Source organism: Furipterus horrens, unplaced genomic scaffold, assembly GCF_987537825.1.
Source record: "Furipterus horrens unplaced genomic scaffold, mFurHor1.1.pri manual_scaffold_7, whole genome shotgun sequence".
NCBI lineage: Eukaryota > Metazoa > Chordata > Mammalia > Chiroptera > Furipteridae > Furipterus > Furipterus horrens.
In genome coordinates this window covers 27,797,538-27,824,801 of record NW_028327177.1, presented here as the reverse complement: position 1 = coordinate 27,824,801, position 27,264 = coordinate 27,797,538, and the positions used below count along the sequence as shown (strand labels likewise).

The 27,264-nt window shown below is 33.0% G+C and overlaps 1 protein-coding gene and 1 pseudogene across 1 annotated transcript in view; both read left to right on the top strand.

Moving 5' to 3' along the window:
• Positions 1 to 27,264, top strand: part of VPS13B (vacuolar protein sorting 13 homolog B) — a 714,607-nt gene that overhangs the window by 235,320 nt on the left and 452,023 nt on the right. Inside the window, exon 20 of the mRNA XM_090283521.1 lies at positions 25,794 to 25,903. Coding sequence (XP_090139647.1) covers positions 25,794 to 25,903 — 110 coding nt within the window. The remainder of the gene's footprint in view (positions 1 to 25,793; positions 25,904 to 27,264) is intronic.
• LOC150004171 (U2 spliceosomal RNA) lies at positions 15,671 to 15,850 on the top strand (annotated as a pseudogene).

Genomic DNA, 27,264 nt, shown 5'->3' with positions numbered 1-27,264 from the left:
AGTATATTTTTGTACGTGATCCCTTTAAGAGCTCTTTGTCTCCAGCTGTTTTATTTCAGGCCAGCAAAAAACAAAACAAAAACAAAAAACCCTGCAGCTTTTCACTTTTTATAGCTGGATGCTATCATTCTGCTCTGATGCTGTAGGCTGGGTTGCCCAGTTGGGGGTTTAAACCCTGTCCTTCTCAGGGGGTATGCCTGGCTGCTGAACTGTTTCTCTGTCCCTTCATTTGCCACCCCTGAAAGTCGAGCCAGCCTTTTCATGTCTCCGCACTTCCTACCAATCAGGTTGTGATGAAGTGGCCTTTTTTGTCTGTCCATGGTTATAAGGCTTTTTTCCAGCTAGTGTTCAGTTGGTTATTTTAGATGATTTCTCCACAATTAAGTTGTAATTCGAGATTGGTCCTGGGAGGAGGTTAGTGTAGCTTCCACTTACTCCTGTGCCATCTTGAATGATCAGATACTCTCCTGCTATGTTTTGACTACACTGTCTTTATATTTCTCTTTAGGGCTGTTGTTTTAGCTGTGCCTTTGAATGGTTGTCTTACTTCTTTGGGTTTGGCTGGTTGGCTCTGTGTCAGCTTACATATCAGTTTCATAGATCGGTCTTCGTGACCACCCAATGTTAAGGATTCACCCAGTCATTTTCTTTTCTATTACTGTATTATAGTTCTTTGAATTATACTGGTGTTTTCTTATTTGCTTGCTTTTTCATTTCTTTATTAACGACTTCACCTGTACTGCCTAGAATAGTGCTTGGTTTATAGTTGGTACCTAATAGATATATTTTGGGTGAAGGAATGTATTTTTCACTGTGCTAGGACTAGGTGTGTTACCCATATAATATCAGTGTATCTTGTCTATGTAATACTGTACATAATTTCCCGAAGCCTTACTTACTTACACTGCATATTTTGTGATGATGAAAATAGAAACCTAATAATAACAGTGAAAAAGAATTTTAAGATTGAGATATGGAAAACTGGGTTTGTGTTTTAGCACTTTCAGGTATAATATAAGTTAGGCATAGTCACCATACTTCTGTGACTTTTTTTTTTTTTCTTGTCTGTAAAGTAACTTCTTATAGGATCATTCTGAAGTGAAACAAATTGTATATTTACTTTTTCATGCAGCACTGTGCAGATTATAGTAAGTTCTCCCTATCCCCCTCAAAGAAATCAAATTCCTTTATTTGTTTTTAATGATGAAATAATTTTAAAAGATGAGTTTTAGTTTATATTATAATTTCACTACATGTACTATACGAAGATGCTATGTAAAATTAACTACATTAGAGAATTTCTAGTTTTACTGTTGAACATTTTCTGAATTGCAAACGGGTTGACTTAATTTCTTCGATTTTTTCTTCATTAGTTCTTTCATTCCTGTATCTCTTCCTTTTCTTTCTGTCACAATGAGACAATTTCCATTTGATTCATTCTTTATCTAATTTGAAATCCAGTATTTTATTCTTTCTGAAATATTTACTATAGAAAATGTAATAAACTAGATATTCATCTCTAGGCTTTGAGGATTGTGGAGAAATAAAATACATTCAGCTTTTCTACTTTAATTTTTTCTGTGTTAAAGTATTGTATTTAATCACATTTATCAACTCCTGAATACACTTTGTTTCTGCATCTACACATTCATGAATATGCTCTGAATTCCCTTTCTTCTTCCTTCTCACCTGTTCAAATCTGTTTCTTCATAAATATTCAATTAAAATCTATCTTTTCGCTGTGGCTCAGTGGATTGCGCGTCGGCCTGCGAACCAAGTGTCACTGGTTCGATTCCCAGTCAGGGCACATGACTAGGTTGCATGTCAGGTCCCCAATTGGGTGCGCGAGTGAGAGGCAACCACACAGTGATGTTTCTCTCCCTCTCTCCTTTCCCCTCTCTCTAAAAATAAAATAAACAAACAAACAAATAAATAATAAAATAAACTCTATCTTTTCTCTGGTGACTTTTCCAACCTGCTGTATTTGAAGGTGATTGCTTTAAGATAAAAACGTATCAGCTATTGTTAGTAATTAATCATATTTTCCTTTTTCTGATAATCTGACTTTGTTCGTCATTTTACTTTTCTACTGTCTTATTTCATGGTTATTAACTGTCATTACATTTTTCAAGTTAATAATTATATGTTTCTCTTTATATTTTAAGTTCTTTGAGGTCTCTTTCCATAGTGTCTGCTGTACGTAGTGTTTTTATTCATTTTATGTGCTTAATGTTTTTTGTTTTGTTTTTTTTTACTCATTAAACAGCCATTTATTTTACTCCTAAGGGAACTAGTTGTGTATTTAATGAGTGGCAATATTGTGAAGTGGTTTAAGTGGCGGACCTAACTGTAGCCGCATTGCTTAGATTCAGATCCCAGCTTTACCACTTAATAGTTGTAGGACCCTTGGGAAAGTCACTCAACCATTCTGTGCCTCAGTTTTCGCATCTGTAAAGAAAATAATAATACCATTTTGAGATTGTTATTTGTATTAACTGAGAAAATAGATGTAAAATGCCTAACTCATTGTTAGGCACCTAGTTTCCAGTCAGTATATACTAGCTATCCTCATGAATATTAGTATGATTGTTTTATAGAATAGTGGAGGCTTTAAAGTCAGATAGTCCTTGCTGATTGTGTGAACTTGGGAAACCCCTTTTACCTCTCTAAAACCCAGTCTGGGCATTGGTAAATGGAGATTATTTTTTGAGGATTAAATGTTAATTTTTGTATAAACTTGTCTGTGTTTTTATGGCATACTATATGCAGTGACTATATATAGCAACTCTAGCAATTCTCATTTTTCTTTATTCTGAATTGCTGTTGTAATTTGGGAGCCAGAAATACAACAGTAATTTCCTCCCTACCATTCTTTCTTTCTCCTTCCTCCCTTTCACCTTCCTTCTTCTTTCCCTCCTTCTCTTCCTTCTTCCATCCATGCATCCATACATTCATCCATCCTTCTGTCCTTCCAACCTTCTCTTCTTCCATCTGTGTATGTCTGACAGGAACTAAAAGCAGCTCAAGGGAGGATGACTCTTAACAGTTGGTCTAGTGCCTTTAGAACCTGAACGGTGGGAAACCGTAACATATTTTTCCAAGTTCTGTTACATTCAGAAGATGAGTACATATATGGAAATCAGTAAAATTGTTCATCTGGGAAACAGATTTGGCATTATGAATATGGGTTTTGTAATACTGGTGTCTTTTATTATCACTTGTATTGGTGTCCCCCATAAGAACTCTGTTGATAAATAAGTCTTGATTTATGCATGATGGTAGTTTATTTATTGAGTATAAATTAGTAATTTCACTTGACAGCACTGTAAAGGCAGTTGCACATAGAGTTACCCCCATTCAAGTAAAATAAGGTAACTGTATAACAAGAATGTAGATACAAACCAAGCGTTAATTCTAGAGGATTATAAATTTTTTTTTTTTTTTTGTACAGTGAACAATAGGAAACTTCCAAAATTCTTACTTTTTCTTTTTCTCTTAGACCAGAGAATGTTATAGTTGAGTATCTATCTACCCTGTGGGTTGGAGAGTCTCACCTTCGGTCACATCTGAAGACTTAACAGGCAGCAGTGGTCTATCCAGCCAGTTATGAGATGATATTAGCACCACCTTGTGGTGGTTGCTATTCCCTGCCATTTGTTTTTTTGTGCCCTGTCATTATTACACAGATCTTGATAATCAGGAATGAAACAGTAAGAAAGATCTTAATTGGCAATTAACTTCCTGAAGCATATATACATTCTATTCATTGGACATGCTTTTCTTTTTTAATTGAACCCTTAATATTTCCACAAGATTTTAAAATTCAGATCTTGCCTATTGTGATAATAATTGGTTTAAATACTTCAGATTCTTAGGCATGTATACCAAGATAGCTTTACCAGAGGGAAAGGGGGGTTTAGGAGAAGTAAGAGGAGGGTTAAAGGGGGATAAATGGAAATGGAAGGAGACTTGACTTGGGATGGTGAACACACAATACAATATACAGATGATGTATTACAGAATTGTAAAAAATGAAAATAAAAGTATAGGGATAATATTTGAGACTATTCTGGTATATATTTGTTTTTCTCTGAATTATATAAGATTATTATAAAATAAGCATTTTCTTAAAATTATTTAGAAACAGTTAAGTATGATATATTTGTTTAATTTTGTCTTAATTTATATTGTAACCTTTATTATATAAACTGATTTAAAAATACGTAGTTCTTTGCAAATAACCTTAAAATACAATTTTAATATTTTTGAACAATTTTATAGTCAAATAAAATTGACATTTAAAAGCAACATTTTCATAAATGTCAGAATGTTAATTTTTTTCCTAGGTTTGTTTATATTTTTATATTTTGAATAATTGGTTCAATAATGTTATTTTCCATTAAAATATTATTAGATTTTTAATATTTGGCTTGAAAGCAAAATACAGGTAAGCACAATTTAGTGTTGATGATGGAGAAAATATAAAAAGGATAGGAAGCACAGTAATGTGGGTTTCATAATGAAAACATTTTGATTTTTAGGAAAAAAAGGAAAGTATGCTACATATCCTTAGTCTTCCATGTAATTTAAAAATGTACACTTATTTTTAATGTAAAGTTCCAGAGTTTACTGTATTGCTCAGCTATGAATACTTACAATAAAATTAAAGAACAATTTAAGTGTAGACTTAAATAGAATTTATCTAATTCAATACATGTATTAACCACAAAACAGCAGGATGAAAAGCAATGTGAATAGAGATAAAGCTAAAGAAAACATAGAAACTAAAAGAGGCTCAAGTAAGATTTGACTGTACATGAAAGAAATAATAAGACTTAAAACTTCAGGGGTATGAGGAGAATAGGCTGTTTACTTGAATTATATGTTTTGTAAGAAGTTACTAATGGACAGTAGAATAGCCTCTTTGAGAACTATTATAGAACGAAGATTATAAGTGCAGTTTTATAGTCAAGCAGACCTTGTTCTGAGTCCTGTCTTCTCAGCTTATTTGCTTTTATGGTCTTAGACATGTTAATTCATTTTTCTAGGGCTTGATTTTAATATCTATAAAATGAGTTTTAAGGTATAACTGATTTCTTTGGGTTGTTGTTAAAATTAATGAGATAATGCCTAAAAAGTGCTTAGAGTAATGCCCAGCACATGAAAAGTATTTTTATTTTGCAGCCTGGAAGAATATTTTAAGAATCACAGCTCAATTACCTTTTTTTTTTTTTGCATCTAGATGTAATGATAATAATAGCCATTTAAGGTGAGATTATTATTGTCCCAAGCAACAGCTCTTTGAGATTAAAAAAAAGAAGAAAAGAAAAAGTTGTCATGTTTACTGATTTCACTGGAATTTCACAATCGCTATCCTAAAAGAAAATCTTTTGCTACTTGGCAATCATGTTTTTTCCCTAGTCCATTTATCCTCTCTTCCCCTATTCCCTTGCTACTTGAAGTGTGCTCACTTCGGAGCGGAGCATTAGCATCACCTGGGAGCTTATTAGAAATTCACCATTACAGGTTACACACTTAGATCTTATAGAACTACAGTCTGCATTGTAATAAAATTTCCTGAGTGATTCCTGTGCACATCCAAGTTTGAAGTAGCCCTGACCTTAAACGACTATTTCTCACTTTATCCTCTCTTCAAACCCTTTCCCATCCTTAACTCTCAGCTCCTTCAAAGCCATTTTATGGGTAATGACTTTGCTTCCTATTTCTCTGAAAAGTATGAAGCTATGAGAAGAGACTCTCACACACTCACAGAACCACCTTTTCTTACCTTTCAGTAATCTTAACTGGTACTATAGCTGAAATAGCCATGTTCCTGTCTAAAGCTTGTTCTCTAGATACCAGCCCTTCACCCTACTCAAGGACTTCGCTGTAGTATAATCTGGACTCAGTCACTCATATTGTTCACTTTTCCCTCTCTGCTGGATCCTTCTCTCCAACCATAAGCATCCTGGCTTTATTTTCTCCTCCCATCTCAAAGAAATGAAAGAAAAATTTTCTTGAATACTGCTGCATTTCTTTGTCTTCTGTGCAGTAGAACTTTTCAAAATAATAGTCTATAGCCACTGTCTTCATTTCTTCTCCTCTTGTTTTTGCATTCACTCCACTCAGCCTTTTGTTTGTGTGAGTTCATTAAAACTGCTCTTGTTTATATTACTAGTGACCTAAACACTGTTATATTTAATTGGCAGTTCAGAATCCTCATTTTTATCTAATTGGTAACAATATTTAACAAAGTGGGTTGTTCTCTCTTTATTCCCTTTTCTTCATTTTTCTTCTATTTCTCTGAGTGTCTCTCATTCTTACTGTCTGGTTCCTGCTTATTTCCCACTTGGAATATGTGACCTTTTTTTGTCTGGGTTCTTTCACTTATCATGTTTTCAAGGCTCATCTACATTGTAGCATGTATCGGTACTTCATTTCTTTTAGTAGCCAAATATTTCATATTTCACATCCACGCATCTGTTATGTACATTTTTCCCACCTTTTTGCAATTGTGAATAGTGCTATGAACACTTGTATGCACATACTGTAAAACGCGCACATGCGTGTGCATACACACACACACACTCTCTCTCTCTCTCTCTCTCTCTCTCTCTCTCTCTCTGGTTTGAGGACCTGTTTTTAATTCTTTTGGGAATATACTTAGGAGTACAGTTGCAAGGTCCTATGGTAAGTCTTTGCTTAATTTTTCCAGGAAGGCCCAAGCTGTTACCACAGTAGCTGAACCATTTTGTATTTTTACTGGCAATGTGCTGTTTTTCCTTATGCTCGCTAACATTTGTTATTTCAGGTTTTGTTTTGGTATTTTGTTTTTGTCATCCTAATGGTTATTAAGTGGAACTTCTTTGTGGTTTTGATTTGTATGTCCCTAATTATCAGTGATGTTGAGGAGCTTTTCATGTGCCTATTGGCCATTTGTATTTTCATTCCTCTTTCTTCTCTCTGTTGATGACTTGAGAAGACCCGTTGAAGATCTGTGGTGTTCTCTGTCTTTGCAGCTTTCTTTGGTACCGTTTCCTGAGAACTCTAGCCACTCTTATTTCCCTATTCTCTCAGCTTTGATTCCTCTACTTGGGAGTGCTGGGCTTCACTCGGTTCCTCTCTCTGCACTATATCCTGGTAGTTCTCTCATGGCAGTTAGCTGAGAAAATTGTAGGCATACCTCCTTTGTTTTTCATATGTCAAGATCCAACCCTCTCTGTTGCCTGATTTCCAGTGTCTTGTATACCTTTGTTTCATACATTCCTCCAATATTTTGGTTGTTTCAAATGGGGAGAGTAAGTCTGGTTCTGTTACTCTGTCTCAGCCTGATGCAAAACCTTTTATCTTTAAAATGGAGAAAATGAGCCTTGGAGTATGCCAAATTCAGATTAACTCTGTTGAGATTCCTGTGAAGATTTCATGTTATCTTCCATGTACCATCACCATCTTGGATGTTAAACATTTGTGCTTTGGCACTCTATATTTTGGACTTGGCCAACTCTGGGGGTTTGGAAGGATAGATGTATAATCAATTGGTTTACTTTGTCAAAGGTTGTGAACATCGATTGTTATTCACCTGGGAGTGCAGAACTCTCTAAATTAATTTGAATCTTTTCTGTGACTACTGGCATGACTGAAAGATTCTCAGTAATGAATATCACATGTTTTAAAAGAAGTGCACTGAGAGATACTCTGTTTTAGTGATGTTGCATTTTCATTTAATTCTAATGTAAATATCTCTTCTTTCTTGGAATATTAAGAGACTTTATGAGACATACATTTTTTTTCTTAATTAAGGAACTTGTAATATTAGGAAAGATTTAAAATTATTCACAACATTTGTTCAAAACACAATATTCATGTAAGAGTATGTCTTTGTTCTTAGTAAATACACACTGACATATTTAGAGGTAAATGGCTACCATGTATCCAGTGTACTTTTTTTTTTAATTGACTTTCTATTATAGTTGCTCCACTTTTCCTCCCATTGCTTCCCTCAGCCCTGCTCACCCCTTTCCCCATAGTCAGTCCCCACCCCCTTGTCCATGTCCATGGGTCATTTATACTAGTTCCTTGACTGGACCCTTCCCCTTCTTACCCTCATCCTCTCCCTCCCCCCTGCCCGCTGGTCACTGTTAGTCTGCTCCTTGTTTACATGCCTCTGGTTCTATTTTGCTCATTTATTTGTGTTGTTCATTAGTTTCCTGTATTAGGTGGTATCATATGGTATTTGTCTTTCACTGCCTGGCTTATTTCACTAAGCATAATACTCTCCAGTTCCGTCCACGTTGTTGCAAAAGGTAGGAGTTCCTTCTTTCTTTCTGCTCCATTGTGTAAATGTACCACAGTTTTTTGATCCATTCATCCACTGATGGGCACTTTGGCTGTTCCCAGCACTTGCCTTTTGTAAACAGTGCTGCTATGAACAGAGGGGTGCATAGGTTCTTCTGAATTGATGTTTCAGGATTTTTCAGGTCTAATCCTAGCAGTGGAATCACTGGATCAAACGGCAGTTCCATTTTTAATTTTTTGAGGAAATTCCATACTGTTTTCCATAGTGGCTGCACAGTCTGCATTCCCACCAACAGTGCACTAGGATTCCCTTTTCTCCACATACTTGCCAGCACTTGTTGTTTGTTGATTTGTTTGTTATGGCCATTCTGACCAATGTGAGGTGGTATCTCACTGTGGCTTTAATTTGCATCTCTCTGATGGTTAGTGATGTTGAGTATTCTTTCATATGCCCATGGACCCTCTGTATGTCCTCCTTGGAGAAGTGTTTGTTCAGGTCCTTTGTCCATTTTTTAATTGGGTTGTCTGTCTTCTTGGTGTTGAATCATATAAGTTCTTCATATATTTTGGAGACCAATCCCTTGTCTGAGGTATCATTGGCAAATATGTTTCCCCATACGGTTGGTTCCCTTTTCATCTTGCTGATGTTTTCTTTTGCTGATCAGAAACTCTTTAGTTTGATGTAGTCCCATTTGTTTATTCTTTCCTTTATTTCCCTTGCCCTAGGAGATATATCAGTGAAAATATTGCTACGTGGGATATCTGAAATTTTCCTTCCTATGTTTTCCTCTCGGACTTCTATGGTGTCACGGCTTACATTTAAGTCTTTGATCCACCTTGAGTTTATTCTGGTGTATGGTGTAAGTTAGTGGTCTAGTTTCATTTTTTTGCACATCCCTGTCCAGTTCTCCCAGCACCATTTGTTGAAGAGGCTCTTTTCACTCCATTTTATGTTCCTTTCCCCTTTGTCAAATATTAGTTGACCATAGAGGCCTGGGTTTATTTCTGGGCTCTCTATTCTGTTCCATTGATCTATGTCTTTCTTATGCCAGGACCAGACTGTTTTGATTACAGTAGCCTTGTAGTATGGTTTGGTATCAGGTTTTGTGATTTCCCCCTACTGTGTTCTTCCTCCTCAAGATTGCTGTGGCTATTTGAAGTCTTTTTCAGTTCCATATAAATTTTTGAAGTATTTGTTCTAGGTCTGTGAAATATGCCATTGGTATTTTAGTAGGAATTGTGTTGAATCTATAAATTGCTTTGGCTAGTATGGACATTTAAATGATGTTGATTCTTTCCATCCATGATCATGGTATATACTTCCATTTATTTGTATCTTCCTTAATTTTTTTCTTCATTGTATTTTCAAATGGATCAGTAGAAGATTCTATACATGCACGTATAGACACGCCCACACACATATTGTCTCTCTGTGTGTAAAGCTGTTGTGTCCAAATAGAGACAATGGAGGTATTTGGTTGATGGGTGTTTTGGAATTTCTTTTATCATTCTTGTAATGTTGAAGTTTGGACTTACATTAAACTAAAAGGTTATCAAATTTTAAAACAGTTTCATGATTGCTTACTATACTGACTCCTAGGAGAGGAGTATGATTCTTTATTTGTTTTTGCTTCTTCAGCATTTATTTTCTTCTTATCTGATAATAGCTATAAGCCTTATGATTCAAGTGGAATTGACGTCACAGAGTAGTTCTAGGATTGAATTGAACATATGACCCATGTGTGGAAATCATCATTTGTTCCTTTTTTGAAGTGATTGGTTTAGGGGTAATCACATGAACCAACCTAGTCCAAGGAGATTTATTTGTAAGACTTCTGTTCAAAATATTGGAAAAAGGAAATTACCATTTTTTTTCCAAGTGAGTAGGCTATAATCTTGAACTGGATTGTGACCATTTGCCAGTATTTATAAATTTACCTGAGAACAGTGAAACCAACTTAGAGGAAAGAAAACCAACAGGAATAAAACTTCACTGTAAGAAAACTATTGTTTAATAAAATCACATTTTTAAAAAGCTTGGTTTGAGCAGCATTTGGTGCTTTGTACCCTCTCTTAAAAATACAGAAGAAAAGAGAGGAGATATTTTTATTTTTATTTTATTCTTATTCTATCCTTCTGACCTTTTAAAAATTTCCTTTTTACATTTCTCTTTATTTTGCTGTTCTGTTGATAACCATTTAATTTCCTGATGATTACAGTCCCCAGGTTATTATTATTATTATTTTGCCACAGTCCATTCTTCCTTCCATCTGCATTACTTTCATTGTTTTTTATATTGTATCAGTATTGAATTTGTCGGTTTTTGTTTTACTTTATGGGTGTAAGTTGATTAATATACCTCCTTCCTTCCCTATAGTTCATTTACAGTTCTAGCCCAAGGAGTATCACAAAAAGTATTAGCTATTATATCTTGACTACAAAAAATATCTTTACCTTGATGTCCCATAGACATCGCAAGTTCCCATTTTCCAAATTGCCATCTTCTTTTCAATCCCATTCCTCATTTTAGTCCATTTGATCAATGATTGTATCATTGGATCCTCTCAGTGGCTCAAGACACTGAACAACTTGCATCTATTTAGGTAGAAAATGTTACTTTATATCATATCAATTTAATTATAGAATAGTATTTCTAACTCTGCAAGGTTATACATTTGTGGTTTATGTCACGAATGACTGATTAATTGTAAAGGTAGCATTGTTTACTTATTTTTGCTTCCTCAATTCATGCCCCATTCATTTTGCCCATTTGAGATTTCATTTGGTCCAGCTTGCAAGTGACAGAACAAAATATTAACTTACTAGAATGGGCACTCATGATCTAGTTAAATCTTCAGCCCAAGCCTTTTAGAACTCATTGTATGTTCTTAAATATACCATATTCTGTCTTATACGTGTATTTGCACAGCTGTTTCTGTTTTTGGAATGACCCTTCCTGCTTCTTCTCTAGTTGTCAAAATCCTAATTCTTCTTGAGAACACCAGTCAAAAATCACTTATATAATGTAGCTTTCTGTCTTATGTATTTTGAGACACATATTCTTACTTTTTCTGTACTTCTATTATTTTTCCCCATTTGTATGATTCTTTGTTTATTATTCATTCTCTTTTCCACCCTGTCTCCATAAGGGTTCTGAACATCTCAAGTATGCTCGTAGGTCTATAAATGATAGCCAAAGAATTGAAGAAAGGGAAGGAGAGTGGGTTATGTTGACTAAATTATATGTATGAAGGAAAATGAATTAGAAATAGGTTTAAGTAGACAATTTGAGATCAATTTAAGATGTCTGTTTTCAGTCACATGTATATCCTTTGGGCAGGAAAGAATAGAGCATCTTGATTGATAATTCCACTAAACTATATGTGATTTGATGGGGGGCAGTGATAATTCCCCAAAGGGAACTAGAATTGCTTTTACTGGAGGGACCAAACAACAGTGTCTTGGGTTCCTCAGCAAGCAGATCCTAAGAGAAAGGCTTATGTGCTACTATTATTAGGGATCATAGTTATGGATTAAGTCCCAGGATTAAGGTTATGAGTCAGGAAAGGAGGGAAAGCTATATAGGAGGTATTATCTAGGTGGCCGCCACCACTTCTTTCCAGGATAGTTCTTTCTGGGAAGATTTTTTCCACCGGCTCCCATATTCCATTGGTCAAGGTTCCACTCCTCAGGGCACTAACTTGACTGTAGTTCCAGCTTGTGCATGTATTTGTGGGCACTGAGTGAGGTACTGCGCTGTTCCATATCTTGGAGTCAGATGGGGGGCCCCAGGACAGAAACAAGAGACATGTTGGGTGGGCACAAGTCTGGACTTTGTCAGTTTGCTCTGTATGGAGTTGGTAGGAACCCACGTAGAGCTGGTTGCCACTGCAGTTGCTGGAATAAGAGACAATTTAGGTTTAGATGGAGGTATCAGAGACAGAGGAAAGGAATGGCTATCCACCAAAAATGACACAGGAAAAGGATCATCATTAAATATATAGAATATATATATCACATTCTCTACACACGTATATAGTGTGTGTATGAATGTGAATGCCAATTATGTTTATAGAAAATATACTTGTTCCTGGAGACCTGCTTCCTGTGGCTACAGTGTAGACATATCTGTTGAAAGAACTGGGGTTTAAGACCTTAAATATTAGTTGTCTTATCTACAGCAAAATGTCAATATTAATTAAAATATTTTCTTGCCTTTTTGTTGACTATACAAATATCACCAAATATCCTGTATCATATAAACAGATAAAAGGCTTAACACAGACAGCATACGTGAAGTAGTATCACATTGGAATATTGGAAACAAGGCTAGTAAACAACTATTTGTTACCAGGAATCACAATGTGTCTTATATCGAATAGTATTTGGAGTATTCTTTCAAATAATCACTTCTGTATGAATCGAAGCTGTACTTTATTATAACAAGTGCTTGAAAGATAAAAGAGTCAAAATAATTTATTCATATATTCATTACATTTAGTGTTTCCTATGTGCCAAACACTGCTTGGCATTAGATATATGTGAACAGTAGAGATGGTTCCATCTGAGGAGGTAGATATTGAGTAAATAAAAAATTATGTAATCATAAATGTTAACTAATAAGATTCAAAGTTACTGTGAAAAAAGAAAGTGGAAAAAAACTTTTGGTAGGTTAGTCAGACAGGACTCTTTGTGGGATAACAGAGAGGTGACTGAAAGGACAGTAAAGAATTTTATATTTTTGGAGGGACTATAGGACAGTTACCCAGGGGACAGTGCCAGAGGTGAGATTGCAGAGAGAGATGAGAGTTGATAGGACGTAGCTCTATGGGGTTTAGGAAGTTTAGATTTAATGCGAAGGGAATTGGTTAGGTAGTGTTTAAGCGTGGAATAATATAATCCGGCTTTTCATCTAAACAGACAAAATCTTTAAATATTTACATATGTTGTTTTAAGTTTTTATTATAAAAGTAATTATATTTTCAGTTTAATTTGGAAAGTTAAAAGTCTATAAAACACATAAAAGACTAACCCATCACTCAAAACAAACGACTAAGTTTTTTACATATATCCTTTAGTTTTTTTCTATTTATTTTACCTTTTATTAAACTGTATTTAAATTTTTGTTTATGTGGTAAGAATTTTCCAATTATTGCAGTGTTCATAACCACCATTTTAAAGATTTCTGCATTACTTAAAAATTTAAATATTTTGTTATTTGTACATATCACAGTTTGCTTAAGCATTCCTCATTTTTGGAGCTCTGTATCATTTAAATTATTTTCTATTAAAATTAACAATATGTTACATAGTTAATATAAATAAAACCTCTATATCCTTAGCATAGATTTCTGGAAATGGAATTAATTAGTTAAAAGTTAAAAACTTTTTATTGCCAAAATCATACGCAAAACTGTTATATTAATTTAAACTGCTACCAGCAATGTGTTACCAGGGCGTCAACAAACTCTTAAGGCGCCAGATAGTACTTATTTTAGGCTTATGGGCAATACAGTCTCTCTAACAGCTACTCAGTTCTGCTGTTTTAGTTCAAAAGCAGCCAAAGACAGTGTATAAAACATGGCATAGCTCTGTTCTAAAATATTTACTGACTTTTTTACAGAATTATCTCATAGCCAGTGGACTCAGTGAAGTCTGTGTTTTACTGTCAGTTATATCATATCTTTGCTAGTGTTTGGATTTAAACCTTTTTTAACTTTTATTATTTTCATTTTTTTGGTTATTTTTTTCCATTACAGTTTAACCCCTTTTACACCCTCCCTCCTACAATCATCACACTTGTTGTCCATGTCCTTTTTCTTTTTTGCTCAGTCCCTCCATCCTTACCTGCTCCCTCCTCCATCAGCTTGCTATCTGTGAGTGTCTTTATTTTGATTGTTAGTTCAGTTTGTTCATTAGATTCCACATATGAGTGAAATCATATGGTATTTGTCTTTCCCTAACTGGCTTATTTCACTGAGCATAATGTTCTCCAGGTCCATCCATAATAATGGAAGGGGTAAAATTTTCTTTTTTACGGATGAGTTGTATTCCATTGTGTAAATGTACCATACATTTTTATCTACCCATCTACTGACGGGCTGCTTCCATATCTTGGTGATTGTAAGTAACGCTGCAGTGGATTTAACTTTTTAAATTGTATGTCTAGGGGTTTCAGAATTAAATAAATTAGACAAACTTTAAAGTAGTTTCAAATCACGTGGTACTCAAAGCTCCATTATTCTTTTATTTTTAAGTTCCATTACTTTTAAAGTAATAAGAGTATAAAATTAATATGCTTCATAATCGTGATTAGTCTTAATAGCTATAGCAATGATTCATTAATTTTTCTTTTATATACTTGTTCCATATTAATCTTTTATGTTCCAGAAGACTCTAATCCAGTTTGAATGGCAATAACTTACTCTTTTAATGGTTGCAACCATGAACAGATTTAAAACTGGAATGCTGTTCAGAGATCAGAACACTTTGGATTTTAAAGCCTCTACTTTATCAACTAATCCTTATATATACATAAGCTTTGTAACCTTGGGAACTCTGTTTAAGAGTTACTGTTGCCTGCTTTTCAAATTTACATGTGTCTTGTAGTGTTCTGTGCCTGTGTTACAGAGGGAAGAGGTAGAATAAAGAATAAAGCATTTACATGTTTCAGAGACCTGTTCTTTATAGCGTTCTGTATGGTGTGAACAGAATAAGATTCTAGATAACCATCAAGTGCTCTAGTAAGTATTCTTGGAAAGTAATAGATGGACTAAATTAAACATACAGATTTATTTTTTGCCTCAGCCATGAGGTCTTCCCCCACCCCCAAAAGGCAAACCAAATTAGGGGAAGAAAGTCATTTTAGTTTCAGGTTACTTACTGAAAAACATACATATTGGGAATTTTTTTTGTTTGGTTGGTTTAATACTTGCATGAGAGCAATTTTCTAAATATTTTTGTTTATGTCTGGAAATGCTGATCCAAGGGTTATTGTATTAAAATAGCTGCCTTAATTTCTGAAAAATTGAAAGAAATTACTTGGCTGGAGAAGGATGACTTATGGAAGGCAGTATCCTGACTTAGGAATGCTAGAAATCTGTCCTCTGATTTATACCATAAGAACCTAGATGAAATGAGAATTAATTATGTTAACTATCAGAAAATACATGCCTGTCTGGTCTTGATAAAAAAAGCATTGCTTTTAATTTCTAAATTAAGATTTATTATTATTAATAAAAATTTTAGTATTCAAGGATTCCATAATTAAATCAAAATGTATACTCTGTCTCCTAGATAGTCTTGAATGTTATCGTGATTTTGAAAGACTTCTCCTACCTTTATTGGTACATGGAATTTAAAAACCAGAGACATCGTCGCTTCTCATCCTTTTGGCTAAGCTCAAGTGTAGTATCTGTTCTTATCAGTTTAAAAACCAGAGACGTCATTTACTGTGGGTGACTCTGAACATTTTTCTTCTTGTTCATTTTAGTGATCATTATAGTAAAAATTATTTATTAAGCTTCCTATTAGAATCTATAAAAATAAATACATGCATATGATCTTTCACTCTGTGTACTTAAAATTTAAGCCAGATGTGAATAACCTCATATAGTCAGCAAAATTAAAATGCTAAATCAATATAATATAACTTATTTGGAATTTCATATCAGCGATTATCAATATTGATTTTAAATTATTTAAATCAAACTAAATACTGTATTATTTCCAGATATTGTACATCAATTTATATTTTATACATAATTAACTCAAAAGCTAATTCTGCCATACTGTTTACAATGTCTTGACAATGTTCATAGCCTGAAGTTATTTAATACACGCTAATATAATTAAGATATTATTGGAGTTTTGGGCTTTTTTCTAAGAGATGAAAATATTTTAAATTAAGACTATCATAATATTGGACAATAGTAAAGATTTTACTGAGGTGAATGATTCAATTGGTGATAAATTTTATAATGATTGGTTCATAATCTATATTTTGGTTGTATAAGTTCTCCAAAAATAAAATCAGTTTAAATTAAAGAATTGGTTTAAAAAATTAATTTTTAGTTATAGGATCCTAGATTTATTCATACCTCAGTATGGGATGGGGATTCTGAATACTGAAACTCCTGAATAAAGGATAGTGACATATTGAAGATGAATAAAAGAGGGAGTTTTATGAGATCTAGTAATTTTCTTAATGGTTTTATTTCTGATGAATCAAGGTTTTGCTTTTTTTTCTTCTCTGGACAAAGTTTTCTTTGAAATTCAAAATTGATTATAAAAATGTTGATGTAGTTTCCAGGTTTTAGAATATAAGTAATAAGGCATTATTATTTTTAAATTATGAAGTGATATTTTGTTCTGCTTGGTTTATATACAGCATAGTTTATACACTTGCAGTTCATTTTTTCTATAGTATATCACTTGTGTATTCACCCACACACACACTCGGGCATATGACTATTTTATCTTTAAATATATATGTGTATTATCTAAGCATATCTTATGTTTAAATACATATACATATATATGAAATACCTGAAATTTCTGTGCAATTCTCTTGTGTCAGCACTTTTTTTAACTTTAAATGTACTGTTCTGCACTTATTTTTGTGTTGTTACATATATGCGTACTTCTTTTTTTAATAGCTGAATGATGTTTCATTAAAAGAATTAACACAATTTAACTCTAGATATTCATGTTATTTACATATTTTTGTTACTATAAAACTACAGATGAACATCTTTGTGTATATTGGTTTTAGAAACCATCTACAAGTATTATTGTAGGATTCTAAGAACTAAAATAGCTAAATCGGTTTGTATGTACATTTAAAATTTTAATAGGCAAGTTCAAAATTCAGCAGAGCATGAGCATGCTTTATCCTTCATAATTTTATCAGTAATAGAATTTCATTTATTTAAACTTTTGTTTCTCACTGAAAAATCATCTTACTGTTTAATCTTGAATTTCCTTGGCCGTCAGTGAAGGCCAGTTTTGTTTATTTGTGATTTGTTTATTTTTATTATTTTTTCATTTTTCCGTTTGGTTGTATGTCATTTTATCTTTGTAATTTTTAGGAAATTTTCCAGTGTCATGAATAGTATCTTTGTCATGTATTTTCTAATATTTTCTCTTAGTTTGATTTTTGCCTTTAATTTTGTTTATGGTATCTTTTATTATTTAGAAGTTCTAAGCTTTTTATTGTCAAAGCTGTCTATTATTACCTTTATAGTTTTAACATTTTATGTCATGAAAAATTGGAGAATAAGACTTTGAAACATTACAAAGTATTAATTACTGGCACTTATTACCATTAAATCTCACTTGTGCATTTTGTGCCCATTGAGAATTAAGATACATGAGTCAGATAGAAGAAGACCAATTATTAACTTAAATTTGTACTTAGGAGAAAAAGAAAACAACAACAGGAAAAATAAAAGAAGCATATACACAGTCATGATAAAATCCAGTTCTTCTGCCTTCTCTTTGACTGAACTGGAATGGAGATAAACATGCAACTGGGAAGAGCTGACTCCCTTTGAATTCATGACCAACGAACACAGATGGGTGCTTACTTTTTAAACCAGTAGAACATGTTACTATTTTACACATTTTCCTGAAGCACTTATAACCTCCTCTGCTATCCTAGTCTCAACTGAGAAATTTGAATTGAGTCCGTGGCTAAAATGAGTTCTGTAATACTTAGTATTGCAGCTGGCCAGAGAATGAGAAGGTCAGTGGCGGTAGGAAGTCTTCATGGCTAATTTGAATCAAAGGATATGCAGAGAATTAGGACAGATGGAAAGAAAAAAAGAGTACATATGTACATAAATAGGTATTTATTAAATATTTTTATTTGATATAAATTGGACTTGACAGGAATATTGGTAAATCAGAGGGCAGTGAAGGAGTCTATAAGAAGCTGAAAAATGAATGCCTTGTTACACATTTTATTTCCAGTTACCACCATTCTGTTTTTTGTGTTCAATGGGTGTATGATTTACTCCATGTGCAATATGAACCCCACATTGCATTGTTACTGTTTCTACTTTAAACAGTCAAGAGTATTTTTAAAGAGACTTAAAGAGGTCAATGTGTGTATAATGTGTGTGTGTGTGTGTGTGTGTGTGTTTAAAGAGGTTCTCTTTAGTTACCAAACATATTTACTCTTTCTGGTATCCTTATTCCTTTTCTAGAATTGAGTTTCTACTGGGTATAGTTTTCTTTCAGCCTAAAGCACTTTGTTGGTAATTTTTAGTAGTGTAAGTCTTTGGAGGCAAATTGTTTTTGTTGTTTTATTCTTTTTTCTTAATTTTTAAAGGATGTTTTCAATGGATATAAAAATCTAGGTTGTCCTTTCTTCTTTCAGTGCTTAAAAAATTCCATTATCTTCTAGCCACCATTACTTCTCATGAGAAGTTATCCTTTTCCTGGTAACCTCACATGCATTGTGTCTTTTTCATTTTTCCCCACTCTGGGTGAGTTCAAAAATTTTTTCTTTTTGGTTTTCTGAGTTTGATCATGATGTGTCTAGATCTGGTTTTTCTTTTACTTATCCTTGGGGTTTGCTAAGCTTTATCGAAGTGTCAGTTGATGCCATTCATCAGTTTTGAGAAGTTTGTTGAAAGCATTCTTCACCTCTGATGCTGTATATATTAAATTCTGTATTTCCATTTGGCTCTTTTTAATAGTTTTTGTCTTTCTGCTGCAATTACCCTTCAATTCATGCATGTTTTCACTGTGTTCTTTAATGTATCTTAAGTGTTTTAAAGCCCTTGTTTGGTAATTCTGGTATCTGCATGCCCCCTACCTCAGAGACTAGAGCTATGGACTGTTTTCGCTTTAGATAATGAATTATTTCTTTCTTTTGTACTATGTGTTCCATAATTTTTAAAAATGAAAGCCAAACATTGGGGGTAAAAAGAATAATAGAGGCTAGTTAAATGATGTTTATGCCCACAAAAAAGCCAGCCTCTTTTTGTCTTGTTATTAGTGTAGTTGCGTTTTTGTTTTCTATGCTGTAGTTGAGCTGGGTCTGGTTCTTGCTTTACTTATATTAGGTTTACTGCAGTCTTCAAATATTTTTGAGAGCAGAATCAGAATCTTTCCTTTAGTATGGTTTGTGATTTTTCTCTCGGTTCTCAGGCCTCGAGCATGCCTTCCTTATTCACCTGTTCTTATACAGGGATCTCTTTCAATGCCTCTTCTTTTCTTCTAGTCATAGATTCCTCTTCTTGATGCTCACTGAAAAGTTCAGAGTGCCTGTTGGATTTCTTTTAATTCTTGGCACGCATACTTCATTAGACTCTACAGATCTGCATCTTGGTGGGGTCTTTCTCATCTCAAGTCCTGTCCTGTCGGTCTCAAGAGTGTTTGCTGGAGGCTTGTTGAAAAGTGATGGCAAGTGGGTGGATTGTCCTTGTGTCTAGGGTTCTCAGAGATGCTAAACTGTTGCCAGCCCCCAACATTTAACAATTTGTTAAAAGTTCAATTGTTTTCTCTTATCAGCTTTCTTTTTCTCCTACTGCTGTGCCAAGAATGAAAGCTGCTATTTATTCCTTTTCTCTTATAAGGGGCCTTTCACTTTTAGGATTTTTGTTCATTGAGTTTCTTTGTGAACTCTGCTGTCTGATGAATGTTGAAAAGCTTTGATAGGTTGCATGGCTTGTTCTTATTGTTATGATGGGATACAGTTCTCATCTGATTTTCTGTATCCTAAGGGAAGGAACATATAAACACATATCTAAAAATCTTATGATTCATTTATACTAAATTTGACAATTACCTTGAATAAAGTTGCCAGTAGTTGGCAGCTCATACCTGCTGTCATTTCTTAGACTGTGATTACTCTATCTTGCCTTTATTACCCACCCTTGTTTTTGAAATATTGATATTTTCCTTTTTTGTTTACTTAACTGTTTAGCCAGAATTCTTGAAATTATTCTTGAGTAAGAGTAACAAATAATTTCTTAACAGCTGTGTAAATCTAAAAAGTTCTTACTTTGCTATAGCTACATAATAGAAAAATAGTGAGTTTTAAACTTAGATAAAGATGAATGTGTCTTTGTTTTTTGTTTCATTCATTGGTTGAAGATAAAATCCCAGGTACTTTTTACTGTTTATAACTTGCTATTTTACAAGGTAGTATCATGTTGACAAGGTTTCTATAGCTGAGAAAAATAATCTATGAGTAATTTTAATGCTCTGCAACTTTGGTCTCTGTCCCTTATGCGTTCTCATTTTTCAGCTCTAAGATGTAACTGAAAATGACTGTGATCCCTTGATTTAACTAATCGGTGAAGCCTGAGTGGAATGTGGATAAGTGGACCATTTTGGCAGTGAGTGGAGAAGCAAAGCACACTTTTCTCATTAGTTGTCTCCCAGGCTAAAATTAAACAGAGTAATATATTGCCAAATTTTAGTGATTTATGGGAGATCTGTTCTGAGTCAACTCAGTATCAGACTAATTATTTGCACACTTATATGTCAGAACTTTTGTGTTGTTTTTAAAGGCTGTGTTTAGCAAACTGAGTATAAGAAAATACCATTAGATTTAAAGTAACATCTTTATAATTTCAACTAAATTAATGTTAAATTAATAGGTTATTCTGTTTTATCACCTATTTTACATTCATAAAATTCAAGTCTGACTATGAGTCATTTAGTCATTTTTTTGGTGTAATGTAATCATATTACTTATATGAACATTTACTGAAGTACTTTTTAACTTGTTAATTAGAATAAAATGAGTGAGACTGTCAAGGTTAATTTTTCTTGTGAAAATATTCTCACATTTGTTTTTATTTTTTCCCCAAATCCCTAATATAAAAGTTATGCTAATAACTTGGAAAGTTTTAAAAAATTTACCAGTGCTTTTGGATTTTGACATATCTGAAAAGACTTTTAAAATAACTTGCCTAATACAGAGAATGTCTGTAATTTCTTAATTTACTTTTTAAAAATGTTAATGGAGTTTTATTTTATTTATTTTTTGCATTATTTTTATTATGTTTTTTCTATTACCATTTATCCCCCCTATACCCTCATTCACTTCTAACCACCTTCACTCACTGCGCTGTTGTCCTTGAATTCTTAATTTTATCTTTAGCAGTTTGCATACTTTAAATATATATGTATATATGCATACATGTGTAATATATAATATACATATATACCATATAGGATTTTGTGTATTGTTCATCATAAAGTTTATATGTGGCTTGTAGTTGACATGGATAATATTAGAGAGAATGTATCCAGATATATTTATTTTTAAAAATCCATTTAGTTTTTCCATTATCATCTTTTAAATGTAACACTTGATAGATTCAAAAGATTATATACTGTATAGCATATATGTAAGTTTTGAAGTAAAATCATATATGAATATCATTGTTTGCTAAGAAGTTGATTATCAGTTTGTTTGCTTTTTAAATTCCCTATAGGATCTTTTTCTTAAAAGTTGGGGTTATTTTTTAATCTTTTTCTCTTCAGTGTTTTGTAGCTTCTTTTTTGTTTGTCTAATATAGGTTTATTTTTAATCCAGTTTGGATTCATAGGGCTTATTGGGTTTGAGGCTTACTGTCTTTCAACAATTTTGTAAAATTCTCAGCTACTATCGTTTTAACAAGATTGCCTTTTACCCATTTCTTAGTATCTCCCTCTGAATTCTAATTAGACATATATTTAGTCTTCTTACTGAGTTTTTATATCTCTTAATCTAATTTTACTAATTTTATTTTCTATCTCAGATGCATTTTAAATGATCTCATTGTGTTTCTTGCATTTCACTGATTTTTTTCTTTATATTTTATATGCTCTTTAACCTGTCCAGTGAGTTTCTTACTTCAGCAATTAAATTAGTGATTTCTTTAATTTCCATTTGTCTTAAAATAAGTTGATACTCTCCCATTGCTTGATCCTCTTCATGATTCCATACTTTCGTATATATAGATGTTTTATGTTCTGTATTCAGATATTTCTATATTTCTAGTACTCAAAGGTTAAATTTGTTGCCTGTTGATTTTTTCTTGCCTCTTACCCACAATGGCAGTGCTTGCTGATTTTTTGTTACAAGAAGTATTTGTAGATATTAATTTGTGGCTGTTATGTGGCACAGAATAAGATACTTTTTTTAAAGAAAATTTTATTTTGCTTTTTGCTAGTGGCTAGAAGGATGTTCCCCAGCAAGAAAATCTAAGGCTCATCTACCTCTATTTCAGTTCTTCCCAGTTCTTTCTCATGGCAAGTGTGCCTGTTTTTAATGTTCTTTTCAAAAGGTAAATAGTTTCAACTCCATCAGGAATTATTTTGGTGTTTACTTAGATATTTTAAATAAATAACATGGGCTTTTGTTGCTCTTCATTGTTCATTTAAGAGCATTATTTATTTGAAGTCTTATCGTCGGAAACAATAATTAGTCTACCTTCATCCTCTTTAGCACTATCGTACATTCTTCTTATATACCCATGCTTCTATTATTCTTATATCATGCTTGATTAATCAAGTAATTCATTTTCTTTGAATTTACATAGTTCTTTCTACAAGTATTATTTATGTCAGACATGTTGTATCCGGTGATTATTCTTGTCTTTTTAACATTTGTTTTTCATGTATTTAATAATTGTGTTTGTTATTATTATTAAATTTACCATGGACCTGTCATCAATTCACTGTTGTCATCCTCAGGATTTCCATCACTTTGCTCCTGTGTTGGATTCTTTGTCTTCTGGATCGCACTGCCTTCTTTGTTTTCATGGTTTCTTCTTATAGTATTCTTTATTGTTAACATATATTATTGTGGTGTCTTTTATTTTTGTGCAGTATTAATTATAAAATACTATTACAGTGGTCTTGTGTGATAGGAAGCAATTCATAGTAATTTAAATCTAATTGCATTTTCATTTCTCTATAAGGATTTTAGAAAAATGTTTTAACTTTTAAGATCGATTACATATTCTTGAATTTCAGTAAATTTCTTAAACTCTCCATTTAAATGTTTCCAACTATTTTTTAAAATTAAAAGCTTTTGATAGTTTTCTCATGTTTTTTAATCTTTGAAAGATTATATTTATTTTTTCTTTATTTTTTTACCTTACCCTCATATGCCCCTCCCCCTAGCAATCACCACACTCTTGTCCATGAGTTCTCTTTCTGTTTTACTCAATCCCTTCTCCTAACCTCTCCCGACCCCCACTCGCTGTCATCGTGCTCTTCATTTGAATCTGTCCCGATTTTCCTTGTTAGTTCAGGTTGTTCATTAGATTCCACAGATGAGTGAAATCAGAGGCATATTCTATTTCTCACCTAATAACACTTTTTGAGAAAATGAGTTGTTATAAAACAAAAACACTATTCAAATTAACTCTTGTTGCATACCATAGGACTATATTTTTGTTTGTGTGGGTATGATAGTCTCTGGTGTTGTCAAGTTGCTAGAATTGTTTGAAAATTGGATATGATTTTGGGGAAGTCCTATTTTATTTCCCTTGATATAATAGAGCATTTTAAAGCCTTATCTTGAATATTACTGATATTTGAGAAGTAGATGAATTTAAGTTCTAATGAGGAATTTGAATTCAATTACAGAAAAAAAAATTAAATGGTATTTTCCAGTTGACCTCAATCATGACTCACCTTTTACAATCATCTTGTATTTAGCTTGTCCCATCGTTCCTTCCTGATACGTGTTTGAGTGAACCATTACTCATCAGCCTCTGCATTAGTAGATGGATGGGGGGGATTGCTCTTGTAGTCTGAGCATGCTGCCTAAGAATCTGTATTGTTTCTAGGTCCCTGGGAGAAGTACCACTGTAAGGTGGAACAGGAGCACACATGGCAAATTTTGCTTGTCTGAAAATTCTATGCAAAGCTTTGAAAAAAGGGACATTTCTCTTTCTCTTGCTTCCTGTCCTCCGTCCTAATTCCATCTCTGCACGCTTCACTTCTCATAGGACTTCATATTAATACTAACTTTATCAATACTAATTGTTTAAATAACGTGCAGTATTATAAAACACATGGGCTATTCCCAGCTAACCTGAGAATCATTTATTTATTTATTTATTTATTTATTTTCCAGCCTTTAACTTGTGGCAGGTACTTTTCTAGACACTGGAGCTATGGCTAGAGCAAAACTGACAGATAGTTCTTCCTTCAAATTTCATACATCCTTGTAGAACTAATATTTTATAAAAATATATGTAGAAATGCAAAAACATTTATGAATATATGTAACCTGTACACAAATTAAAAATGAGATATTCTCCTTTAGTTAAGTCCTATATGAGTTATTTTTTTTTATTAGAGCGAGACAGAAGTATTTGTCAGTAGGATTGAATTACAACTTGTTATACTTCAGCTTTGTGTTTTATGCCAGAATGTTAGCATGCATTTCATCTCAGCAGTTCTTTCTTTGCTTCTGAAGATTTAAAGCTGTAATTTGCAATATTTTATTAAGTGGTTATAATGCTTCCTTTCACATCCTGTATTAGTTTTGTAAGATAAACAAAAAAGGGAGATAATATTCCACTCTCAAAGCCAGTATAGAAATTGCTGTTTGCCTGAAAATATTAAGCTTATGTTTTTAAAAAACAAGTACACTTTTAATGAGATATAATTCACATTCCATAAAAATCTTTAAAGTGTGTAATTTAGTAGTTTTTAACATACAGGGTGTGGTAAAAGTAGGTTTACAGTTTTGAGTATGCAAAGCACAGAGTTTGTTCTTATATTATTAATTATTAATTATTGTATTATTTTCTATATGAACAACTGAAAACCTACTTTTGCCCACCCTGTATTTGCAAGGTTGTACAACAATTACCATTTTCTAATTCTGGAACATTTACATTACTCCCAGAAGAACTATGTATCTATTAGCAGTTACATCTCATTCTTCCTTTCCTCTGGTTCTGGCATCTGCTAACCTTTTTTTCCTCTATGGTTTTGCCTGTTCTGGCCGTTTCTTTTAAGTGGGACCGTACAATATGTGGTTTTCTGTGACTGGCTTCTTCCGCTATTTTCAAGGTTTATTTGTTGGAGCATGTATCAGTACTTCATTCCTTTTTATGGATAATTTTCCATTGTATTGCGATGCTGCCTTTTGTTAATACATTCAACAGTTCATGGACATTTGTGTTTTTCCCACTTTTAAAAACTATATGAATAATACTGCTGTGAAAATTTATGGACAGGTGTTTGCATGAACATATGATTGTAGTTCTCTTGGTATATATCTAGAATAAAATTGTTGGGTCATATTGTAACTGTGTTTTGCTTTTTGAGAAAATGCGAAAATGTTTTTCAAAGTATTCGTACCATTTTTATGTTCTCACCAGCAATGTATGAAGTTTGAATTATTTAACATCCTTGTCATCCCTCGTTGTTGGTCTTTTGAACTGTAGCTGTTGTAATTGGTATGAAGTGATGTTAAGCTTACTATTTTTTATGAGGAATTACAACAATTTTTACATCTTGCTTTCTAGGTACTGTACTTCTTTGTAGTGTACAAGGACTAGCAGTGAATGTTGATCCAGTCTTATACACCTGGCTCATTTATCAGCCTCAGAAACGAACCAGTAGGCATATGCAGCAGGTGAGAAATTTTTATAATTCTCTAAATGAATAAATCCCTTTCCCTGCTGTTGATTAGAGTTGTATATTTCTTCTATTGATATTATTTATGGATGTACCAGAATTCCTATGTTCCCCCATTCTACCCTTTTAAAGTGTTTCTATTCCTTAGTTTCTATACAAGAAATTACAGCTCAAAGTAGAGTTTCATTGACAATTAAAGGTGTTTTCTGTACAATTGCTTGTAAAGCAGGTACTATAGAGACTAGTTCGGGTAGTCCTATTTTTTCCTTGTAGTGCCTGTATTTTTGTTCTCAAACTATCAGATACATAAGAAATTATTAGCAAGGTTAGCTTTTATTTTGGTTATCTCTACATTTCTTCTTCATCTTTAGGTTTATTCAACAAACATGCACTGAGTGCCTAACCCTGGTATTAGGATGGTTGCTGCGTAAGAGTTGGGATATGTGTTTATTTAAAAGGATATAAAGTAAAAAGTAAAGAGTAGCTAGTTGCAGTTTCTAGAACATTTAACTATAATTTTCTATGTCATGTTACTTAAATGTAATTCTGACTGGTGGGTTTTATTATTCTCATTTTAAAGACAAACAGACTAATGCTTATTTATATCTTTTATTTTTACCTATGATTACAAATCTAGTAGATGGCAGAACTAAGGATTTACGGCCAATTTTATGCTATATTGAATTGCATTTTCCCATTGATTTAATTGTAGTTTTGTAATATTCTACTTGGAATAGCTTGTATCTTTTTTTCTGAGGTAACTTATAGCTAGTTGATAGGAGAAAATGCACAATTTTATAATTACATAAGAATATAAAAAATTGACTAAAAAGTATAATTGATGTCTCAAGGAGCATATTTTAAATATTTGTCTTCACTTTGTTTTAATTTCATTTGAAACTTCTGCCATCTTCCCCCAATGCCATTCTTCTTTTTATCAAATAGTTACAGAATATGAGGCATTATGCTGAATACTGTGGCTACAGATATAAAAGTCATGTTTGAGAATATCCCTACCTCTAGAGCTATTTAGTTTATTTGAAAATATTAAGGAATACAGTAATGCCATTCTCAGTAAGAGCTACATTAGATATATATACAGGATTATATGGAAACAAAAAAGAGGAATAGTTTTCACAAGAAGATGAGGGTTTTAAAAGGAGAAGAATTGGGTGGTGAAGACGGACACGCTTGTATCATTCCTGATCTTACGGGAAACTCTTTTAGGTTTTGCCTGTGGAGTATGATATTGGCAGTGGGCTTGTCATATATGGCCTTTATTTTGTTGAGATATGCTCCCCCTATTCCCACTTTGCTGAGTGTTTTCATCATAAATTGGTGCTGGATTTTATCAAATGC